Genomic DNA, 24,431 nt, shown 5'->3' on the forward strand with positions numbered 1-24,431 from the left:
CGGCTCGGGTCGGGATTCCAGGATCATGCCCCAAGTCAGGCTCCTTGCTCAGTGGGGAGTCTGCTTCTCCCTCGCCCTCTCCCTCTGCTCCTCCCCCAGCTCATGCTTTCTCTCACTCTCTGTCAAATAAATAAATAAATTCTTTAAAAAAAAAAAGTGCATGTGAGACAGGAGATGAGAATGAGCTTGTGGAGAGGAGCTCCTTTCCTGCTCCTCACAAAGCCAAACTGAAACGAGGAACCGCCTTCTTCTGTGATGGGTTTCTTTCCATCTGCTCTTACCCTGGTAAATGCCACATTTATGCAGGGAAACCTGACCTGAACTTCTTCTTCTTTTTTTTTTTTTTTTAAAAAAGATTTTATTTATTTATTTATTTGACAGAGATCATAAGTAGGCAGAGAGGCAGGCAGAGAGAGAGGAGGAAGCAGGCTTCCCACTGAGCAGAGAGCCTGATGCGGGGCTCGATCCCAGGACCCTGAGATCATGACCTGAGCCGAAGGCAGAGGCTTTAACCCACTGAGCCACCCAGGTGCCCCTGACCTGAACTTCTGTGCCGCTCAGGCTCGCTGCCACCAGGAGTCAGGCAGATGGCAAGGGTCAACACTCTTAAGTTCTGTTGAGTCAAGCCTTCTACAAACTTCTGCTTTCCTATTGATTTCAAAGTTCAGCAATGTTTTAAGAAGTGCTTTCTGAATTTTATCTCGTATTTTTAGTTTTAGGTAGCAAGAAGTTTGTTTGCTCAGTACATCTCATTTACCTCGTTGCTGGAAATAAAGAGCTCGAACTTTGACCAAGGCCACCTGAATTCTAGCAGTCTCCTCTCGAGGAGCCAAACTGCTCTAACTCTCCACTTGCAAACTAGTTCTATAAAAATCATTTTCCCAATTATTAACACTTTTCTGTCCTAATTTTTCTTGGCCTCTTTGTGACATCTGACATCAAGAGGCTTCTCATACTTTTCGATTTTTCTATATAAAAAATCTATTTAAAACTTTTATGTCATCACTGACATCTTTCCCGCCACTTCCCTCCAATGCAAACGTTTCTTAAATCTGCATTCTTGCCATCCTCGCTGGGTTAGCTCACTCACTGCCAGATTAAACTTTCTATCGCATTCTGCTAGGTCTGCATCTCCTCCAGATATCCCCCTCAAACTACGAGCCACCACTTCCAAATGGTTAACCGACACCTTCACGTCAACAGCCCAAACGCTGCTCAAACTGAACATGTCCAAACCCGAAGCCATTACCTATGCATTTCTTCGCGCCTTTCACGTCCCGTTCCATTCTCCACGCTGGAAGGCTGTAGAGCTTTTCCAAAATGCGTGTGCGGCAGACTGTGCTGTTGGGATCAGTCCTTGCTGCCCTGCCTTCCGTAACATCGTACCCCCCACACCTCCTCCGCAGAAGACGTATGCTCGCCCCCTGCTTTAGCACTGAAACGTGGGCAGAAACTGTAAGAGCTGCTCAGGGCTTTCCTATGGCCCTCACCCCCCCTCACAAGACCAGCAACACCGCAGATGGAGGCTCTGCCGGGCAGGGGCCTGGAAGGACCCACAAGGGTCACAGGGTAGGAACAAAAGGAAGACTTTGTTGTCTCCAGTCCCTGAAGTTCTGGGCCTTTTTCAGCACTGCAAAGTCTACCCAATACTGAATTATACAATATATCGAAGTTTTTATCTTTCCTGTTCAAAATCCTTCAGTGGCTCCCAACTGCCTCTACAGCAAAGACTCAAGGCCTTCAAATGAAACAAACAAACAAACAAACAAACAACAAAATAGCCCGCGCCCTACAGGGGCCGTCTGTGACTTCCGCAGCCTCGCTCTCCACCGCAGTCACATCATCTCCCTCACACGCCGGGAACATCACACAACGCCCTGCTCTCCAAAACCAGTGTTCTCTGTTACGGTTCTGTGCCTTTCTTTGTGTTAACACATGCCCACCCTTCACTCTGTCCCACGTGTCGACACAAACGACAGTAGTTTATGTGTCACACCTTCCGGGAAGTCTCTTGAGTCACGCACACATTAAGCGCTGGAGTTCCTCTGTGTGTCGCCATGTTCGGCGCACTGGTCTGCAAGAAAATGTCACGTGCCCTTCTCTGGTGATTATGTCTGAATCCTTGAGGGCAGGAGCCTTATCTTGTGCGTGTGTGTATCTCCGATGCTCAGTATCGGAATAACTCTCAAATATTTATTCAAATGAATAAAACGGTCTTACGGTAAGAGTAACTTCATGGACCTGGGTATTATTCCTTTTATTTACTAAAGTAAAATATTTTGGTGATTTTCTTTGTGGCTATCTCCTTGAAATCTTATTCTATCTTTTCAGGCGCTGGCAAACTGTTTCTGTAAAAATCTCAATGGTAAATATTTTAGGCCTTCGAGGACACATATAATGTCTCACATACACTTTTTCTTTCCTCCTTTATCTTTTTAAGCGATCCTTTAAAAATACCAGAAATAGGGGGGCTCCTGGGTGGCTCAGTGGGTTAAAGCCTCTGCCTTCGGCTCAGGTCATGATCTCAGGGTCCTAGGATCGAGCCCCACATCGGGCTCTCTGCTCGGCGGGGAGCCTGCTCTCCCCCTCCTTCTCTCTGCCTGCCTCTCTGCCTACTTGTGATCTCTGTCAAATAAATAAATAAAATCTTTAAAAAAAAATACCAGAAATAGGGACATCTGGGTGGCTCAGTCAGTTAAGTGTCCAACTCTCGGTTTTTGGCTCAGGTCATGATCTCAGGGTTGTGGAGTCGAGCCTGTATCAGGCTCTGGCTTAGTGGGGGGCCCGCTGGACATTCTCTCCCTTTCCCACTCCCCTCTCCCCGCTAGGGCTCTCTCTCTAAATAGATAAAATCTTTTTTTTTTTTTTTTAAAGATTTTATTTATTTATTTGACAGACACAGATCACAAGTAGGCAGAGAGGCAGGCAGAGAGAGGAGGAAGCAGGCTCCCTGTTGAGCAGAGAGCCCGATGTGGGGCTCGATCCCAGGACCCCGAGACCACGACCTGAGCCGAAGGCAGAGGCCCAACCCACTGAGCCACCCAGGTGCCCCTAAATAGATAAAATCTTAAAAAAAAAAAAAAAAAAGTAAAAAAGATTCTTAGCTGAGGGCTGCACTAAAGGAAGCCTTGAATCATATCCAGTCCATAGGCCGTAGTCTGCTAAACCCTGGTTTAGGTCGACACCATCAAAAGCAGCCACTCCCTGTCTAAGAGTCTCCCTGAAGCAGTATGAAAACAGAGCACCCTGAGAGACAAAGTTCTCACGGATGCCCGAGTTCAATGCACCTCTGGCAAATGCTGCTAATAAGAAGCTTCAAATATGTTGAAACTCATCATCGGATAAATTCAACAAGCATCTGACTGGGTGGCCTTGACCTGATGAAGGAATTCGATTTTCTGACCGTAAGTCAAAGTGATCTACCAATCAAAATACAGGACGGAAACCAAGAAATGGTATGCACTTCCTTGTCTACAATTTTCAGTGGCTCCTATTATTATTCAGGTTCCCTACCTGCCTTCCCAGCCCCACCTTCAGTCCCTTTACCCTAAACACACTGGCTCTTTTATTTAATTTCTTCAACTCACTATTCTCCCCTTTCCACATGTTACCACCACTGCCTAGAATGATCTGCCACTGCCCACCTCTCCTGATGACACTGACTCGTTCCCCTCAGACAGAGGACGGACAACTATAAGATATTTGTACATCTTATACATAAGATAGCTGTATATATACCTGTAATATATACATATAGCCCTCTAGTTTTTTGTTTTTATTTTATTTATTTATTTAAAAGATTTTATTTATTTATCTGACAGAGAGAGATCACAAGTAGGCAGAGAGGCAGGCAGAGAGAGAGGGGGAAGCAGGCTCCCCGCTGAGCAGAGAGCCCGACGTGGGGCTCCATCCCAGGACCCTGAGATCATGACCCGAGCTGAAGGCAGAGGCTCAACCCACTGAGCCACCCAGGTGCCCCTGTTTTTGTTTTTATAAATACACAATCAGTAAAAAGGAAAAACTGAGAGCATCATCTAAATCCATGTATGAATTACAGAATATGATATACTGTATTAAGAGGTTATACAGGGGCGCCTGGGTGGCTCAGTGGGTTAAAGAGGTTATACATACTTAAAATACGTAAACATTACACATTTTAAAAGTCGAGGTTAGAAATAAAGATGAACAGAGATTCTTCTTACAACCCCATAAATTGTTTTGTGTATCTCAGGGATCTGTAAATGCTATTTTGGAAACTACGGCTTTACTAAGGCCATTTTACACACACAGCCAAGTCCTTATTAAAGAGTTCCAATCCACATGCCCTATAACACTGCACACTCTTGTACCTCGACCCAACTTTTAAAACCTCTATTTCTGTGTCTGCCTACTCTTATCCCAGTCATTCAGAACTGTGCCCCCAGCCCCCTTCAGAGCCACGGCTCCCGCGTGCATGAGCCCGCGTGCGTGCAAGCAGCACGAAGGGGAGGAGCGGGACTGTGGTCTAGCGCACACTCTGCTCACTCACACATCCGTGAGCGCTTCTGCTTTTTTCTACAACATTGTACGTAAGCACAAACTGTAATTTATGTTGTGAAAGTCCACAGTATCATATTGTAAGTCTGTTCACAAGTAACAGACGGGAAATTCAGTTAACGTCTGGTAAAACAAATAGTACTTGCCTGTCGAAGAAGTACTCTCAGATGACGACCGCTTTCGGGCAGGGCTGCAGTTTGTGCTCTCTGACGGTCGCTGGGAAGACTTCTCTGACGGCGGCTGAGAACCTAGAGAGAGAGGGAAAAGACCATAGGAAACCATAGGAAAATTCAAGTTTAAAACTGAAGTCAAACCATTCTGGGTCAGAACTGTCATATTTTAGTCGTTGTCACGGCCATTCCCTGCAATAACGGGACTTTGAGCTGACGATAAGCGGAGAGCACGCAGAGGACAAGCCACCTGTGTGCTCTCGACACAGGTTCACAGTCTCATACACACGAGTTTCTCCTGTTCCTTAACAGAGCGGAAAACTAGTTTTAGTGGAAGAATGAGCAGAGGACACGATTTAGTTTTTATGTATCACTACTACGAAACATATGAAGACATTTATTGATAAAGGTCATTAGCAATATTCTAATCACATCTGTCCCCAATTATCAACTCAAGTTCATCATATGAACTGACAAAGAGCATTTATAATACAATTAATTAGGAACGACTAATGTGAGAAAGCAGGTCCACCCTGAGCATTTCATTTACCAGAATCAGAGGTGAGCATCAGAGTCAGACCTCACACCCGTACGTGCTATCTTACTGCACAAAGTCACTTTCCTAGTCTGTGTGTTTCCTCTACAGCATATTTGGGGAGAACTGGTGACTAATTTATCTATGGATACAGCAAACCTACTTTAAAGCTATACACATAAGGTTCCTTGGTTTATGTATATAGGAGCTCAGAAAGACAAAGAAACAATTTCCTTTCAAAAGGTCAAATACTTTTCGCCAAAACCTGAAATCAATGCAGCATAATTTAACACATTTCCGACTCGAGAGAAAAGTCTGTTGTTCAAGAAGGATTATTTTTCTGGATAAAACATACTTGGTTCTGATACTGTATTCCTTGTAACCAAAAAAGCCAGCTGTTGAGAGTAATGAATGTCCATCTCCTGTCTGTCAAAAAAACTAGCAGTACTGCGAAATGTTCACTTTTAACCAGAAAAGACATTACAAATAAAAAGCCTTACATATAACTAGAACCACAAAAGGTACAAGAAATCAAATACTCGAAGATGAGATTTTTAAGATGTCCCTCCAAACGAGAGTTAACTCCCGAGAGAAGACGTGACAAGCGAAGGGAGAACCACCCGAGGACAGAAGAACTGAAAGGGGCTACATTTCCAGCGCATCCCTTTCTCTGCGAGACCTAACAAACCCCGAGCTGTCCTATTTACGCAGCGTCTGAAGCCCACCAGTGTACACCTGCTTCACAGGCCCGCTGAGCGCTGCTCAGTGAGGACGGGGCCGTGTGCTGCCGTTCGAGAGCAGCGCGTTAGGCTTCTGGGAACTGACATGTGACAGGACATCCTAGTTCTCAAACACAGCGGTGACTAACAGCAGATCTAATCAAGAAGCAAGACTGTTTACTGCTGAATCTGAAAAATAAATACAAAACGAATTTTAAAAACCAACAGTACAGTAACCCCCCCCTCAGATTGTGGTTCAGATAAGATTTCCATTAAAAAGCTAAATACCACAATAAAAATATCTGAGAGGTAAAAGCCTAGCATCAGTGAAGACATAACTTTAAGTATTAATACTGCAAAATTCATACACTGGACAGATAAAGTGTTTCCAACTCAGACACACAGCCAAGACAGAAGACAGCAGTGGCCAAGAAGCTTGAGACCTCAGTGAACTCTCTGTCACTACTCTGGGGAAGAAGAGCCAACAACCTCCGGTTAACTACGACGGAAAGGAGAGGCTGGAGAGGACTTTCATAAAGCCTTCTCTCTCGGTCCTAAACGAACACTTGCTGAGGCCCCTTTATAGGCTCAGTCCTCCGCTAGACACGGGGGGGAGGGGGGGATCAAAAGAGCGTACAGGTCTCTGCCCTCAAGGAGCGGATCTAGGGTCTTGAACGTCATCCTGCACTGCGTGTCAGACGGCGCGCACCGTCCGTTCTCGAGCTCCCGTCTTCAGGTTCTAGGCTACTGGGCAACGTTTCCCACATTTCTTGGTCATCTTCAAGAAAGTCTCGATGAAGGCTTCAACTGTACCTTTGATCATCAGGATATCCTGAGAATCACCCTGCCTGGCCTCACCCACCTCAGGGTACAAGAGGGACAGGCGCTTTCTTCAAAGCTCGGTCTTTTGGTGGCATCTGGAGCTGCAGAGGAGGCAGTGGGAGGCGGAAGGGGGGTCAGATCCCCGGAGACCGTTATTGGCCGCCTTGTACAGCAATTCCTGAGAAACTGAAACAACCGAGAGAGACATGGCTTAGCTCACTTAGCTTCTGAGCCGCTTTTCATTTCCTGAAAGGGAGGGAGGCCAGCAGCCCGTTCTTAGGATGTAACAGGAGACTGAGGTAAAATGTCACTCGGGATGGTTTTCATTTTTCACTTTAAAAGTCTGTTTGAATTCCCTTTTCATGAAAAGCAGAGATGTTCTTAACAATGTTCCATAATTAAGGGGAATAAGGATGTATCCCCGAGACACAGATCTCTAGGGTTCGGTAATCATCAGCTCTAGACCCGTATGTCATTTAATATCAGTGCTTACAGGACAGTAAGATGATAACAATTCCTGAAAAACTTGACCTAATGATGTAAAGCGACCAAGATCAAGACTGGAAAATGAGGATCAAAACTTACACACATGAGGTAGCAACCTGTTAAAGACGCTCAGACCGGCCTAACAGCAGAAATCAGATGAGATCTGCAAACGTCATCTTACGAGATCTGCAAACGTCACCTCCGACACCACCGCAAACGTACTGCGCGGCTGCGTGGCTGGGGAAGAGCAACGCGACACCAGAGAGAACAAGCACGTGTGTTTCAAGAGACCAACAAATGCACGTTTCCCAAGCGGCAGCAGAGCGCGGGGTGGAGCAGTGTGGTGGGTGGTTAAGCACATCGGCAAGGGCCGAGGTGCCCGAGTCTGAGCCCTGGCTCTGATTTTAGGATGGAGGCAGGCAAACGCACTTGGAGGTTGGTTTCGTAAAGCACTCCAAGTCCCAAGGCTTGTGTGAATTCCAAAGGGAAGTCATGTAAAAAATGGAAAGCGTTTTTATAAATGTCGCACTAGCATCCATACACTGGCTCTTCGGGTTCATAGTAAATTTACTGACCTAATTACTTAATAACGCCCCTGGCACGTGCAGGCAACTATTCAACATGAAGGTAACAACCGGAGAAGGGCAGGGACTCGCGCCCAATTCGGAAACGGAACTGGTGCAGACTACGAAGCACCCTTGGCAAGCGTGCAGAAGAGCCGGCACAAGAGGTGCACCTGACGAGGACGCAGAGGAAGGCGGCGCCTCGCACGAGGAGGGAGAAAGCCTCCCCGAAGGGCATCTTGAGCCCACTGGCCCCTGTGCGCAGCTTCTCCAGGACCAGGTGATGCTCCGGACGCCATCCGTCCAGCCCGCGGTGGCCGCAGGAGGCACGAGGACTCGCTGAGCTCGGTTCCGGGGAGCACGGCTGCCTGCGTCCCCCGCTGCCTCTCACGTCCCCTGCACGGCGGCCTCCTCGGGGCGGCGACGGCTCACGGTGCGGGTCTGTTCCCATCTCCTTGGGGGTCGCTTCAGATCTGCGGGGGTGGGGGGGGCGGTGCAGGAAGCCTCTCCGCTCCTTGTAGGACAAGAGGCTTGTATGGATTCCGGTTCTAGACACTCTGGTGCTCCCTCAACGAAGACACGTGGAGAATCCATACACTTGTACTTACCAGAGAGTTCTCATCATTTCTCATCTCAACACAGTATAAAGCCAAATCCTGAAATATTTCAGAAGCAAACAGACTACAAATGGGATTCTTCAATTCACAAAACTATTGCGTAGAAACACTACTGAGTGTCTCATTACTCGGGTATCCGGCAGCTTCGGAAACATGTTTAGAAATGCCACACACATAAATGAAGTAGAAATGACAGAAAAATCACCAAAGAAGTACCCAAATAAAACTGCCCTTCAGCACACACGTAAGCTGGTTATTACATGTACACTCCTTTCCTTCAGTTGGAAAAACAGGTCTTCGTGTAAAACAGGAGGCAGACTACCAGTACGGAGGAAAACTGAAAATAAACTCCCAATAAATTAGGAAAATAATGAGGGAACTAAGGAATTGAACACACTCAGACATGTGAGGGAGCCTTGGAAGTAGTTTTGACGACATTGTCTCTGGGTTTTACCCGGCCACCATTCAGTGAACTTTTAAACATAAAGACAGATTTTGGGGAAACATCTTTGCCAAATTAGACAGAAAGGGGCAAAGATGGTACTTATTCAGCAAAACTGTAAGATGAAATCATGGATAAAAAAGACAGAAAGTTGAGAAAACCAAAAAAAAGAACATAACTGGATTTTAAGAGACAAGAATCTGGAAATCTTTCCATTATAAACAAAAATGGGTGGAAACCAAGACGCTCCTCTGAAGGAGATCTGTCACTAGAGAACTTGCTTGATGGCCATGCAGGAGGAACGGAGACCAGTCTAGGAGAAAGAGAGAGACTTACAGACGCCCGGGTGTGCAGGCAGAGTCACACGGGCAGAAACACCAACACAAAAAGAGAAAATTCCCATTGACAGTAGCTGGGGGGTGGGGAGTGGAAAGCATCACAGAGAAAAAACTGGAATAATAATTCAACCGGACGACTCCACTGAAGCCCGGAGTATCCGCGGCTAAAAAGGAGGAATTTCGAAATGTAAATTAACAAAAGAACACAGTGAATGAAACCAACAGCTGGTCGGATAAAACATATATTTCTTTAACGTAAATCCACTATGAAAATTTTCATAATTTACAGTTATGAATTCTGGTCATGCCCTGTTAAGAGCTCAGCACTGAAGACCTAAGAAATTAGGGAATGATTTGGGTGAGCAGATTGTTTGAGGTTTCTTTCTTTCTTTCTTCCCTTCTTTTGTTTTTTTTAAAGAGTTTATTTTTTTTTAATTTAAAAAAAATTTTAAAGATTTTATTTATTTATTTGACAGTGAGAGAGAAAGAGAGCGAGCGTGCGCGCACGCACAAGCAGGCAGAGTGGCAGGCAGAGGGAGAGAGAAGCAGGCTCCCCGCTAAGCAGGGAGCCCGATGCGGGACTCAATCCCAGGATGCTGGGATCATAACCTGAGCCGAAGGCAGCCATTTAACCAACTAAGCCACCCAGGGGTCCCTAAAGAGTTTATTCTTAAGTAATCTACACCAAACGTGGGGCTGGAATTCATGACCCCAAGATCAAGAGTCCCACACTCCTCTGACTGAGCCAGCCAGGCACCTGCGTTTGATGGGTCTAATGCTGGAAATGTCTCTGGGTCAGCTATGGAAGAACAGATTAAGTTTATAGATGATATACATTTATTTCAAAATCACGTATTTAGGGGCGCCTGGGTGGCTCAGTTGTTAGGTGTCTGCGTTCGGCTCAGGTCATGATCTCTGGGTCTGGGGATCGAGCCCCAGACTGGTCCCTGCTCGTCGGGAAGCCTGCATCTCCCTCTCCCACTGCCCCTGCTTGTCTTCCCTCTCTTGCTGTGTGTCTCTCTGTCAAGTAAATAAATAAAGAAAGAAAATCTTTTTAAAAACCACATACTTAAAACTAGTTTCCAAGATTTAAATCATTCCTGCCCACCAAAACTAATGCATGTACAATTTTAATGTGAGGAAAGAAGCTTTAATTATCATTTACAAGTAAAGGCGACTGGCAGTGTTTGTTGATCAGTGAATGAATCAAAACTGTTATAATACAAATGAATATCACAGTAAAAGAATCCGAACATAAAATACCAAATAATTTGGACGTTCTGATCGGGTTTTTTTTGTTTCCAGATTCAAGTTCTGAATCCTTTGCTACGGTTCGCAGCTCAGGAGCCCTGGAAGCTTCTCTTGAGTGAGCTGAGCAATGAGAGAAAAGCTCGGGCCATGATAAAAACAGCTGCTTCCAACTGTGGGAAACAGAGTTACTGAGAGCAATACATTTCATCGGACCCACCAATTAAATGCACTGCAAGAGAGAAAGATTCAGAGCTTACACTGGTGATTTTTAACCTAAACAGTCTGTTTTTTCCCTCTAATTAGGCTATTTCTCATACTGCCCAAATCAGAACATTCACTGAAATGGAATTCCTCTGGAAATCCCCAAAACGGCACAAAGCCCCACAATTTCCTAACCTCATCTCCACATGTTCACACTTCACTTTTTTTTTAAAGATTTTTTTATTTTTATTTTTTAATTTATTTGACAGAGAGAGAGAGAGATCATAAGCAGGCAGAGAGAGAGGGGGAAGCAGGCTCCCCGCTGAGCAGAGAGCCCGATGCGGGGCTTGATCCCAGGACCCTGAGATCATGACCTGAGCTGAAGGCAGAGGCTTAACCCACTGAGCCACTCAGGAGCCCCTCCCACTTCACTCTTGAGTGTATCTTTATACATCATGCTAGTGAAATTGTCATAAATTAGGAAATTCTGATCAATGCGCACAGTCTTCAGTTAATAAGAAAAAAATACAGTATACTTCAACTATTACGGTTTTACAGTGAATATACTTTTTTCAAACAAAAAGAAAATTTAGCTCTAGTTTATTCTTGGGGGACAAAATAATTATCAAAAGCTATCATGTGTATATGTATATACACACGGGTGTGTATGTATGTGAATATATATTTATACATTCTATGATTTGTAAGCTGTAAACGGGAAACACCCCAGGCTACCAGTCTCCCCATTTCTGAAATCAAGTCGCAGGGTCTGAAATGTACAGCCAGCCGTGAGCTGAAAATGCTGAAAAACTGGGATGGAATATGTGATTCTCCAGGTGAGAAACTGCTTCCCGTTAGGCCTCTCTGATGTCTACGTAATGTAAACGCACACTGAACCAACCTGAACGGGCTGTGGGGCCGGAGGAGGCCAGAAGCCCGGCCAGGCGCGCTCAAGGGATCACTACAAGCTCACACACCGGGCGGGGCCTCAGAGCGATCGTCTACACGGAAGTTACTACAGGACAGCACGGAAGTTCAAATAAGCTACCACCACATTAACATCATTTATAAACTAATCAGACCGGTCACCCTTTTTATTTATTTAATTCTTAAATTTCCTCTAAGACAGTCTCTCAATCTCTCCTTGGTTTCTCAGGCCCTTCATACTTTTCTATTACTGTACTGGTCATGTATTTTGTACAACATCCCTTTCCTGGGCTTGTTTCAGTATTATCAGGCTGGGTTTGTGTTTTTGGAGAGTACTGGGGATGTGAGTTTCCGGAAAGAATACCACGTTGTATCGGAGGGCAACGTCGCCACGACGACTCATCACTGGTCCAGCTGAGCTCGCTCCCGGTTCGGGTGCTGTCTGCTGGGCCTCTCCACTATGGAGTTACTGTCTTACCCTCTCTGTACTCTGCTGTGCGGCCTTGAGTCACTGAGTTCAGTCTGTACTTAAGAAGTGGGGATGAAGCTCCAGCCCCTTGAAGAGGACAGTCTACATTTAACATCTGGAATTCTCTGTAAGGAGGATTCGTCCCTTTCCCCCACTGATCCATTTCATCTAACACTCCTCCTTTCTCCCCCAAGTAGCTCTACGCTCAACGTGGGGCCTGAACTCAACAGCCCCAACATCGAGAGCTGCAAGCACTTCCACCTGAGCCGGCCGGGCGCCCCGCACGTATGTATTTATACCAACATGGACTAGTGGGTATTTACCATATTCTTGACATTATAATCTGATACTGTCATTACTAATTTTGTTATTTACACTACTCCTGCTTTGGCCACTGGAAGCTATTTCAGGATAGTGTCCAGAAGGTAACTGGCAATTTTGTAATATATGGTATAATAAGCAGGTTTTTGGATATTTTAACAGGATACCAACTAAAGTACAATGAATCTATCTCCAAATTATGTCTAGAAAAAATATGAGCTGAAGACTAAGGTCAATTTAAAATAACAAATTTTAGGGGCACCTGGGTGGCTCAGCCGGCTGAGTGTCCAACTCTTGGTTTTGGTTCAGGTCTGATCTCAGGGTTCTGAGATCAAGTCCCATGTGGGACTCTGCTCAGTGGGAAGCCTGTTTGGAATGCTCTCTCTCCCCAAAATACATAAATCTTTACAAAAAATTTAAAAACCACAATGCTTAGTTACATTCTTTTCACATTAAGAATAATTACGTGACACTGGAAATGATCACCTCACTGACAAGATGCAAATATTTTCTTGACAGAATGTGCAATCACGAGAAATGATAAACCAGACAGAACTGCTATGAAGTTTAAAGCTGTAAGAATTTTAACTGCGTGCACTTCCTCAGAAATCTAACATTCACCACCGCACACACCACTGAGATCACAAAAGACAGCGCGGGAAACCGAACTGTCCGCCTTCCGTCCTCAGGCGGCCTCTGCGGCACCCGACGCGGACGGCAGACCCCTCGGTCCCCGCCGTGCTCCCTGGCGCAGCGGCATCCCTCTCACGGCTTCCGCAATCACGTCTCGAACAGGCTGACCTTCACGCTGCGCTCCCTTCCCAGCTACGAACCTCCACATCCCACCGGCCAGCGCCGAACCCAAGCCCGCCCTGCGCTCCGGACCCTCCTGCGCCCCCTCGCCGGCCACAGGACGGTCCCACCAACCCCGGAGGACAGGGATCTTGCCGACTCTCTAAAATATCCCCCTTGCCTCACTATTTTTTTTTAGGTTTTTGAAAAGATTGTATTTATTTGTTTGACAGAGAAAGAGAGAGAGAGAGAACACAAGTGGGGCGGAGGGACAGAGGCAGAGGGAGAAGCAGGCTCTCCTCCGAGCAGGGAGCCCGATGCCGGGCTGTAGGCCAGGACCCCGGGTCACGACCTGAGCCGAAGGCAGATGCTTGACGACTGAGCCAGCCAGGCGCCCCTCCTCACCTCTTTTAAAAATCGACTTCTATGCCTTCTCCATCACTACCTTAGCTCAGGCCCCTATAATATTTCGCTGGACAATTCCCAAACTGGCGCATCTGATACCTGTCCAGTCTACCTACCAGAGTACTTTCCATGTAACTTCAGCAAATCATTCTTCTTCTTTAAAACCTTTAACTTCTGGGGTGCCTGTGTAGCTCGGTCAGATGAGCATCTGTTGGGCTCTCTGCTCAGCAGGGAGTCAGCCTCCCCTCTGACTCTCCCCCTGCTCATGCTCTTAAATGAATAAATTAAAAACAAACAAACAAACAAACAAATAAAACCTTTAACTTCCCACTGCCCAGATGGTGAACTCTATTAAACTCCTTGGTATCTCAGATGAACAGAGGTTTTAAGACCCGTCTCCTGCCCGTCTTTCCAGCCTCATCTCCCGCGTCCCACAGCAGACCGCTTACACTTACCTAAGCACACTCTCAGATCTCCAAGATGCTGAAAAGCCAAACAGGCAAAGCAAGTGTGCATCCTTTATTCTTTGCACACTAAACTAAACACGCCTTTCTAGGTCTTCCTGACTCCCTCTCTTCTCTGCCCCCAAAACATGTTGTGAATATCTCAATTTCAGGAGTTATCAGGAATTGTTTTTTAAGATTTTAAGTAATCTCTACACCCAATGTGGGGCTCAAACTCACAACCTGGAGATTAAAAAAGTCACAGGCTCAACTGACTGGGCCAGCCAGATGCCTCTTGGGCTATCGATAATTATCCGTATACATGTCTATGTCTTCTGCTGAACTGTAAATTCCTGATTGCAGGAAATTATATTTTATTCATGTTTGCATTCCCTGCTCCTGGCAAACAACAGACAATAACTATGAATGGGTGGGGGGTGGGGGGTGCGGTGGTTGGAAATGCCCGGGTGACTCAGTCAGTTAAGCATCTGTCTTGGGCTCAGGTCATGATCTCAGGGTCCTGGGATCGAGCCCCACGCCAGGCTCCCCGCTCAGCAGACAGTCTGCTTCTCCCTCTGCCCCTCCCCGTCTTGTGGTGTCTCTTTCTCTTTCTCTCTCTCTCTCAAATAAATAAAACATAAAAAAAAAATTAAGACACATTTCTATCCACTTAACAAAAGAGTGATTGTGAAGGAGATAGAGAGGCTTCAGGATACAAGCTAACAGAAGAATTCAGACTTTTGATATAATAAAGAATTTATCTGTTCTTTGTCTCAGATTCCTGGCATAGAGCTTCAAAAACCCTTGGAATTTCCTGAGTGACAGAAGTGTCTTTGTTATGCCGAAGAAGGGACTTTAGGTGGGCCCCAAGATCGCCTCACTGATGGGGCGGCTCACTAGAAAGGCCAATCACAGGAGTAAGGGACTGAGATTTTGGGCCAGTCCAATCTAGAGTGAGTGGAGGGGGCCAGAGATGGGGATCCATTACACAGCCAGTGATTTAATCAACCATGCGAATGTAGTTAAGCCCAACCAAAACTCTAGCCCCACAGGCCCAGTGAACCTGGAGCTGTGCCAGGAGGGTGACACGCCCAGATGCCACAAAAAGAGGGCACGGAAGCAGAGTGTCTCCTCTCCACTCCAGACGTGGCCCCATGAATCTCTTCAATTCCTGACCTGCATCCTTTGTAATAAAACTGTAACCCTACGTACAGTGGTTTCGGTAAGTTCTGAGTCGTTCTACCAAAGTATCAAAGCTGAGAGGCTGTGGGGACCCCAAATCCGTAGCAGGCCAGACAAGAGTGTGGGCGGACCGGGGCGTGGAGACTTGTCCCGCACAACAGGGGGGCAGAGTCTGTGGAGGGTCTGTGTCAGTTATGACAGAAAATTCGTGTCAGAACAGCGACTTCAGAGAGATCTAAATGGTTTTGTTATTTTTTAAAGGGGAGGAAGACAAGTTCTTATTCTTATTTTTTTTTTTTATTTGACAGAGAGAGAGAGAGGGAGAGATCACAGGTACGCAGAGACAGAGAGAGAGAGGGGGAAGCAGGCTCCCCGCTGAGCAGAGAGCCCGATGTGGGGCTCGATCCCAGGACCCTGAGATCATGATCTGAGCCAAAGGCAGAGGCTTAACCCACTGAGCCACCCAGGCGCCCCACAAGTTCTTCTTCTTAAAGCAGGCATGTTCCTGTATCAGACCTGTATCTCGTCTCCCGAGGACCCTGACACCAGGCTGGCATTTATTCTTCCAAGCCCACCTCCTGTAAGTGGTCTCTCGGGCGGCTCTAACGTTTACGCAGACAATACACTCGACCACCTCTCGTCCGTCTTCTCGCTCATCTTCACCTCACCCCCCACCTCTTATACGCTCCTTTTCATAACCCTTAGAGGCCTCAAACTAAAATGTTCCTTTGAGACAGACGCCCTGCTTGAACACATGACCCAGGCCAGGTGCAGCACACGACAGGAAACTGAGGACTGACAGCAGCTGAAGAATGCATATCCCAACCAAGGTCGTGGCGGGGCTGGGGGGACTGCTCCCGCTAAGTGACACAGAGCCACTGATGTCATCCAGGAAATGTGGATTAACTGCTGACAGATGTTCTGACTTTTCTTCTACAGAAGAGCAGACTTCTGAACTCCTATATGAAATCTCCAGATTTTTACACTTAAGCAATTAATTTTTTAAAAACAGAAGAGATCACAAATGGTCACAGATAAACCAGAGGCTGATGGCTGTCAGTCACTACTTTCAGAACTGCAGGTCCTCGGGGCTGCCCCAGGCCCCCCTTCTCACTCTGCACGCCCTCCTGATGGGCACCATCCATCACACGATGGCGGACACGCAGACGGTTCGTAAATGTATCACCTGCTTTTGCTTCTACAGTACAGGGGACCGGCTCACATGTGACCGTAAAGAGAACACCAGGACGATATGGGAACTGCGTGAGACCGCACATGATTTTTCAAAGCACATTAATGTTCTGAAGCACCAAGTTAACAGTGGGAGAGAATACATTCACACAAATGAAACGGGGAAAACCATCCCATATTCCTCTTCTGGGCTCCAACTGGCCAGAGCCTGGTCGATGAGTGCTTATCCTGTGGGTTCCCCGACCTCCGTGCAGAACAGCCAAATGAGGACAATGGGGCAGAACCAGCTCTACGTGGCGCCATTCATCTGCCAACGACACACTGTGTGGCTCCGCCTGAGCGGCTTCAACCCTTCTATAGTCCCTTCGATCAAGTTACCTTTCCCTTTTCCTAAAAAAGTTATAGCCTATGCTTACCGGAGTATTTCTTTATTTATTAAACAACTTAACTTGTCTTTTTAACTGCTGCTGGCATTTTCTAGAATTATTTTTCTTGGCGCTCTGGTTACAGAGTCGCATCCATTTGGTGAATCTGCTCCCGGCTTTATCTTTTCCAGAAGCCCTTTTGTTTTCAGTGAATGATACTGACAGTTTCCCAAAAGCTCATAGTGGAATGCTCCGATCTCCAGCCAAAACATCTTTATTGAGCTCCAGAACCAGCTCTCCAACTGCCTGCTCAGTACCTCCACGTGAATGTTCTCAAGGCATCCCAAAGGTGACAGAGATTAAAAGAGCAAACTGCTCTTCTGAAATGTCCGCCTCCTCCGGCTGCCGCCAGACTCTCCAGTGTGCCGGCACGGGCGGGCCAGCCGCGCGCCTAAGCGCCACCGCTTCCTCCAGACGGACCCCGCGCTGCCGACAAACTGGTCCCCCGGTAGCTGTTTTCCCTGCTACAGTTCAGTGTTCACACACGAGCCAGAACGATCTGCTGAAAACACAAATCTAAAATCAACATCCCTCTGTCCCTTGCCTGAGCCTAGCATAAAACCTCAACTCTCTGGACACGGTCTGGCGTCTTCCCTCACAACCTGGCACCGCGCTCTGTGTCCCTCCGGCCACAGGGGACCCGCCGCAGAGTCTAACTTCAGGCTCTTCGTCTAGAACTTCAAATGTGCTCCTGACTCGAACCCCAGCTTGGGAAGCCAGTGGCTTCTCGTCCTTCAGCTTTTTGTCCCGAAGCCGTGACTAGCAACTTCATCTAACTACGGGTCCCCTCCCCGAACGCCCCGCCAACGCCGCTGCGGAACGTGCAACGCGGTGGCCTTTCCCCTCCGTCACGCCTTCACCCACGAGCCGGCCTCGCTCCCGGGTGTCCTCCCTCGCTAGGGCTGAGCGCTGATGAGGCCGCCGTCATGTCTTTACTAGATGCGGGGACTAGGAGAACACCACATGCCTTGGACGTTAGTAAACAAGGGAAGGAGTGAATGAATGAATAAAGGCCTAAGTGCAGTACCATCCCCCCCGCCAGCCGCTGCTCCCCCTTCGGGTCACGAACAGTCTGGAGTCACTTTCTCAGGGATGGCTTGCTGAGTTAGGGCCCCATCCAAACGCTCACAGACCCTGTTCTTTTTCTTTCTTTCCTTTTTAATACCCCTTTATCAATTTTTAATGACATTAAATGTGTCAATTTTTTTATTACCCCCCTCCTCCACTGTAAGGTGCACAAAAACAATGAACTCGCCTGCCGTACTCCCTACTACATCAGTAGGGCCACAAAGGAGACGGCCTGGCAGACAGATATCCAGTAACGGCTGCTGATTAATTATTTATCAAGTATTTGTTGAATGAATCTAATGATAAGTTTAGGAATTTTTTTTCTCTTTATTACATCGTTAAAAGCTAAAGAATGCTCAAGAGTCTCAACCAAAACGGCTTTGAGTTCTTAGAAGTTCATGAGTAATGACCATCAGAGCAAAAGCTCACCTGAGGGTTCACCACTTCCTCTCACACAGGAGTTTTCCACCTTTGGGGGACTAACATCACCCACTAACATGTGTGCACTTACCAGGGGCAAACCCCTTCCCTGCACACGGCGACCTCATTACTTGGCCTGACGGCCTTATTACCATTTCATAGGAACGGATACAGAGGCTTAGAGAATTCAGACAATCTGATGAAATGTATGGATTTTCTCCAGAGAAGCACACACAAGCTACATACACATCATTTTATTTATATAACAAGAGAGGCTCTACGGACTCCCTAGGGTTAAGTTACAACCCCCCAGGGCTGAGATCTCTGATAAAGAACTTCTGATTAGAGATGCCTTCTGCAGGGTCAGGCAGTGATTCCTGCATCTTGTTTTCTATCTTTGTTTCAATTCTTTTTTTTTTCCTTTCAATTCTTAAGACACTTTGCAGATGTTACAAATGTATTTATTATCTAGATTTGCTTCATGTCATTTTATATGCAACTGAAGCAGCTTTTATGAAGATACCTAGAGAGAACTCTGCAGAATGACGTCCCTCTGAACACTGTCACCTTCTCTGAAGCTGGTAATTCTGAATGCCTAGATTTTTGTTATGAGGCATATAGGGTTACCAACTTTTCTTCCTATAACATAAAATCACTTGTGATCATTAGATTAGCATGTATCTTCAAAATCCTGCACAGCTCCTAACAGATACCTATGAGCCATTTTTCACTGAAGAAACTGTGTAATGGCCTTTCTGCATAAGAAAGAATCATTTTTCCTGGTTTCCAAAAGCTGAGCGTTACTTGTTTTTCTAATGGTATCTCTTCTCAAAATTCAAAATCATTGCAAACACATACCTTACCTTACTTCTCACATCTCCTGAAAATGAGAACTTTGAAGACAACATTTCACATTTATTTATAGAAACACAAACAAATCAAAGACCAGGAGCTCTCTTAAAGGTCCACATACACGTATCAGGCAACCTGTAGGCTGAATATTCTCCTTTTCCCATACAAATGACAAGGAAACAGTAACCCGCTTACCTGTCATGGTCTGCACTGCCCTTTCGCCGGAAGGCAGTGGCTCCTTCCTGTGAGGCCGAGCTAGTGAAGTGTCCTGTGCGGAAAACAGTCCAGGGCTGTCCGTTACTTTCTTCCGGCCGCTGGAGTTAGGGTTCGAAACTCTGCAGCTGCCTTGCACTATTGCACTTGTGAAAAGGTTCGTATGTTCATCACTGCTGGCCGGATCAGAGTTGGGAGTGAATCCTGCAAGGGATAAACTTGGAGAACTTTCCGAACAGTCAATCTGTAAAGGCGTCTGGAGTCCCAGGGCCAGTGGGCTAGATTCTGAAGGCTCTCGGTGGACCCACTGCTCTTCTCTATTTATTAAGCTTTTGGAAGGAGAGAGATGAGGGCAGGACATATGACATCGGTGCTTTTCCTTGTGTTTGTATCGCTCTCCAACAGTTTCCTTTCCGAATCGATAGCGCTTCAAAGACTCCAAAACAGACCTGGAAGAGCCCGCGTCCATGGAAACCTGGGGCTGCTCGGAAGAGCGGTGTTCCCTGTGCTTGTGGCGGTGCCTGTGCTTGTGCTCGACCATCCACCCGTAGGCCATCTCGGGAGGGACGCTGGGGTAGGTACTCATGGAAAGGAGGGGAGTCCTGCTGGTTGTGAGGAAGGCCTCCTGTCGAAGCAGCTTGTGTTTTTTCTTGTGGTATTTGGCGGGATTGAGGAGTAGATGACCAGCATGCATGTAGGAAGGGGGCGGGAGGGGGGCCGTGAAAGAAGGAGAAGGAGGAGGAGGATAGAGAGCGGGCGGGTACCTTCCGTAGTAGCCCAGCCCCAGGGGGGCGGCCGCGAGGGGCGAGGGGGAGTAAGGCATGCCGTAGGAGGGGTAGAACCCGGTACTGGAAAGAGGAAAACTGAGGCTGTGCATGAAGGGCATCTCAGCCATCGCCTCCCTCATCTTAGGAGGCCTGCCTCTCTTCTTTTTGAGATCAGGCTTCCGAATGTAGTGCAAAGGGTCTAAGGGGAAGGAGGGGTGCGTATAGAAACTGTTAAAATTGATTCGAAAAATAGTGGGCAGCAGGTCTCGCGGGATGAAGTGGTGACTGCGGTGGGTGATTCGAATCTCACTCAGACGACTTATCAGCTCCTCCAGGTCCGCAATGAAGTCCGGGTCCTGTCTGCTTCGGAGCTGCGGGTATTTCTTTTTCCGTTTTCGCTTCTGCCTTTTCATCTTGTCGTAGCCGAGGTAATCGTGGTTCCGGCGCTTGCACTTGTGCTTGTGTTTTTCCTTCAGGCCGCTCAGGACTGTAGAGGTTTCAGGGGGCATCAGAGACACGTGTTCAAAGGAATGCCTCCTCTTCTTCTGCCCGCAGAACTTCTCCGCTCTGTCCGACGTGCTGTTGTTATCGGTCCCAATGCCGCTGTCGCTGGGGATGGTCTCATCGCTGTGAGACTCGCTAATGGGAGAAGGAGTTGCTTCCTTCAGCGAGGTGAGTTCACTCAAGTGCGAGGGGGAATTTGGCAACAGAGTCGGGGGGGACAGTCGCCTCCTCCCCTTGGCGGCCTTCTTCATGGCCAGAGTCTGAATCATGCTGCCCCGGCTGGGGTGCAAATGCAAGTACGGCGCCGAGCTGGGCTCCACGAAGCCCGCGTCGCTGCTCACGGGGCTCTGGCCTCCGCTGGTCCCGGAAGACTGAGAGCAGACGGGCGACGGCAGGATCTCAGAACCGCTGGCGGGTGAAGGCAGCAGAGGGGGCAGTATCTGTCCCAGCGCGGAACCGGCCGCCTGCTGCGCGGTCTGCTCCAGGACCGCGAGGCTGCTGGGGCTGCCGGAGAGGATGCCATTTAAGACAGTTTTTGGTTTCCGACCCCTTCTCTTCCCTATGTAAATGGTTCCTTTCTTGCTGACATTTATCTGCTGGCCCAACTTAGAGCCGAAGGTGGCGGCGAGACTCGACACCGTGTTATGGAGCTTGGATTGCACTTTCCCCTTATTACTGGATTCTACGGAGCTTGAAAGGATCTGATTCAACAGCTTCTTCCTCTTCAAAGTCTTCATTTTATTTATTTTGCGGATAATTGTTTTCATTAACTGTCCATTGTTTCTCTTGGTAATTTTTTTATCTGGCTCCATCTCAAGGTCCCTCATGCTGCAGACGGCGGGCCTGTGACTGTCATCCAGATCGTCTGGGTCCTGAAGCTGGTCCTCACTCTCAAAGAAATCACTGCCGCTTCGATGGTTGTCACTTTCCGACTCCAGCTTGCTCGGACTCTCAGTGGCAACGAACGGGGCCACGGAGAGAACAGGTGGCTTCATCTTGACCGGTGACCTCATCTGCCTCTTAGGTCGGCCTCGTTTTTTTGGAAAAGGAGACACAGAAAGACTTTGTTTGAAGGAAGGAATTTCAATTTCGGGCTGCAAAATTGGGGGTTCCTGTTCCTCCTTAGACTGCAGAGAGAGAACTTTGGAGGCAGGGATTTTCAAAGTCCTCTTAGGCGGGCCTTCCAGCTGCGGCATCTCCTTCGCTTTAGGTCGTCCCCTTTTGGGCTTATAGATACCGGACAGGAGGTCACTAGAGACGCACATGCTGGAGGGCAGCTTGTGAGCAGCGAAAGCCTTGGGCGATGTCTTTTCACTCTCAGCTAAGAGAGCGAGAGACGGCGCTGCGGACTTGCTCAACTTTGGCAACCGACGTTTAAGGAAGTCATGGTCAACAAATGAAGACGGGCCGATGTTTTTCATAAACTTGGCTGGCTCGGCATTCCCGCTTGATAGTGAGCTGCATGAAACGTTTTTGAAGAGCTCTGATCTTTCTAATTCTAGCCCTTTTGGAGACCGGCATGTGCTTCTTGCCACCACTTTAGTCCACCGAGGTTTTCTCCCTTTCCTTTTCTTCAAGGGTTTGGACTGCAAGCTGGAGCTCAGGCTTTCAGCAACCTGGCAGTGTTTGTCAGACGCACTCACCGCCCCAAGTTTCAGAAAGGGCTTGTTACTGAATAGACTAGTGAAGTTAACAACGGAGGGGGTGATCGCGTGAATACTGGACTCAGAAGCCAGAGGTGGCTTTTTTCCCAGGGAAGAGCTTATTCTTGGAATATCTATGTGTGTGGCTTTTGAGTCGGCTAGCTCTCTGTCGATTCCTTTACACTCCAGGTTCGCGCCGTGACCCACAGACCTGTGACCGACGTTCAGGCGGATGCTGTCTGCAGGCGGCTGCTTCTTGCCAGCAGACCCGGAGATGTCCTCCAGCAGTTCCGCGGGAGGACCCAGAAGGGATGGGTGAGGGGCCGACTGTGAACACGTTTCAGGGGGACTTCTGGTCAAGGGGTTAACTGATGAAGGAGGTGACGGGGAAGGGAGGCTGCCCTCCCCCGCCGCGCTGAAAGGGGACTTTGCTGTGGACGCGTCAGAAGCGGCTCCCGTCTGGAAGTCCGGAGAAGTGCAGTACACGGGAGCTTGCTTCTCGTGCTTCGAGGTCTCGTACGGCCCCCTGTCACTGGCTGAGAAACCGTCTTGCGGAATGCACGTTCCCTCATTAAACATTTCCTTCTCCAAATTAATGATTTCTTTTCGAACTGAGAACTTGTCCAATATGCTTTCTTTACTCTGCCGTATAACGTTCTTCTCAAAAGTTTTGCTGGTGGTACTCTCTCTCAGGGGTTCCGGAATTCCCTGGCTTTCATGACCACTGATGTTTGTACTGCAAGAAGCCTTCAGTGGTTCCTGAGTGGGGAGCAGTGCTTCGGCCTTAAGGTTTATGGCATCCTGACTGACCAGTCCCGCCACAGAACAACTTACTAGTTTCTTTCCCATGTCCTTAGTCACTAATCCCATTGCGGAACTGGCTACGATCTTCTTCGCACAGTCCTTGGCCACCAGGCCGACGGTGGAACTTAACTTCTTGCCCAAGTCTTTATTAACCAGTCCGACTACAGTGCCGAGTCCTAATTTCTTTCCAGATTCCTTATTCACTAACCCTGGAACAATGCCAATTCCCAGCTTCTTTCCTGAATCCTTGCTCAGCAGCCCTACCGTAGTGACAGTCCCTGGCTTCCGGCCCAAGTCTTTATTAATGAATACGGCTGCACTGCCGGCTCCGAGTTTTCTCACGGAGTCCTTGCTGACCAATCCCACCGTTGCATTAAACACCGGCTTCTTCCCGGGATCTTTAGTTACCAATCCAACTGCTGTGCTGATAGCTGGTTTTTTTATTAAGTCCTTATGGATTATCCCCGCTACAGAGCCTCCACCTGCTTTCCTGATCAAATCCTTGCTAACCAGTCCTGCAGCACTGCCGGCTCCCGACTTCTTCGGTTTAGTCTTGGAAGACTTAGAGGGAGGACAAGTTGCAATGAGCTGTGCCAACTTCTCTGTTACACTCGTTCCTCCATTAAGTAAAGCTCTGTCCTTTAAATCAGGATCCCGGCTACCAACAAGAGTCGAGGATGCTGCGTTAATGTAATCTGTCATTTCTGAGTGTACCGGAGAGAGCTTCTTGGACAGAGGACTGTGGGCTCCCTGCGAATGAAGATGCTCGCTCTCTTCAGACTGGCATTCAATGGCTGCGACATCACCTGTTTTCTTGTACAACTTGGAAGGGTCCTAAAATTTGAACAAGAAAAAGGTTTCAGAGAGAATAAAGCTATCACTTCAGGTCAGCATTACAAGTGAACAAACCGACTGATCACGTATCAGGTCAAAGGTAGGTAATGGCGCTATTTGAAGAAAACCTGGCAGATGTTACACTGTGTCACAGGATGAGAGTTCCTCTGCTGCTGTCAGAGGCCAGCAAAGCGTTCTTTCTTTGCTGAATTCCAACCTGCCATACAAACCTATATATATTACTCAGCATTTAGAAAAACCCCTATTATTTTTTGACATTGTTCTAAAAAGGCAGATTACCAGTCTACTCTTACTTTACTTTAAACTGAATGAATACACATCAGCCTACAAATGCACTGTTTTTGAAAAGAGAAGTATTGCTGGTTACAATATCCCATGGTCCTTTTGTTAAAATAATTGATCACAGCCCACCTCCTTCATTGTCTTCAAAGATTCCCAACTAGTGCCGCATGACCCCACCCACTGCCACT

The 24,431-nt window shown here is 47.5% G+C and overlaps 1 protein-coding gene across 1 annotated transcript in view; it reads right to left on the reverse strand.

Annotated features, from left to right (window-relative positions):
- The window catches only part of ASH1L (ASH1 like histone lysine methyltransferase), a 190,086-nt gene that overhangs the window by 97,362 nt on the left and 68,293 nt on the right, over window positions 1–24,431 (reverse strand). The window contains exons 3-4 of the mRNA XM_080825089.1: window positions 19,371–23,940; window positions 4,683–4,784 (exon numbers count right to left, since the gene is read on the reverse strand). Of these exons, the coding sequence (XP_080681215.1) occupies window positions 4,683–4,784; window positions 19,371–23,940 (4,672 nt within the window). The remainder of the gene's footprint in view (window positions 1–4,682; window positions 4,785–19,370; window positions 23,941–24,431) is intronic.

The sequence above is a fragment of the Martes martes genome, assembly GCF_963455335.1.
Source record: "Martes martes genome assembly, chromosome: 15".
Classification (NCBI taxonomy): Eukaryota; Metazoa; Chordata; class Mammalia; order Carnivora; family Mustelidae; genus Martes; species Martes martes.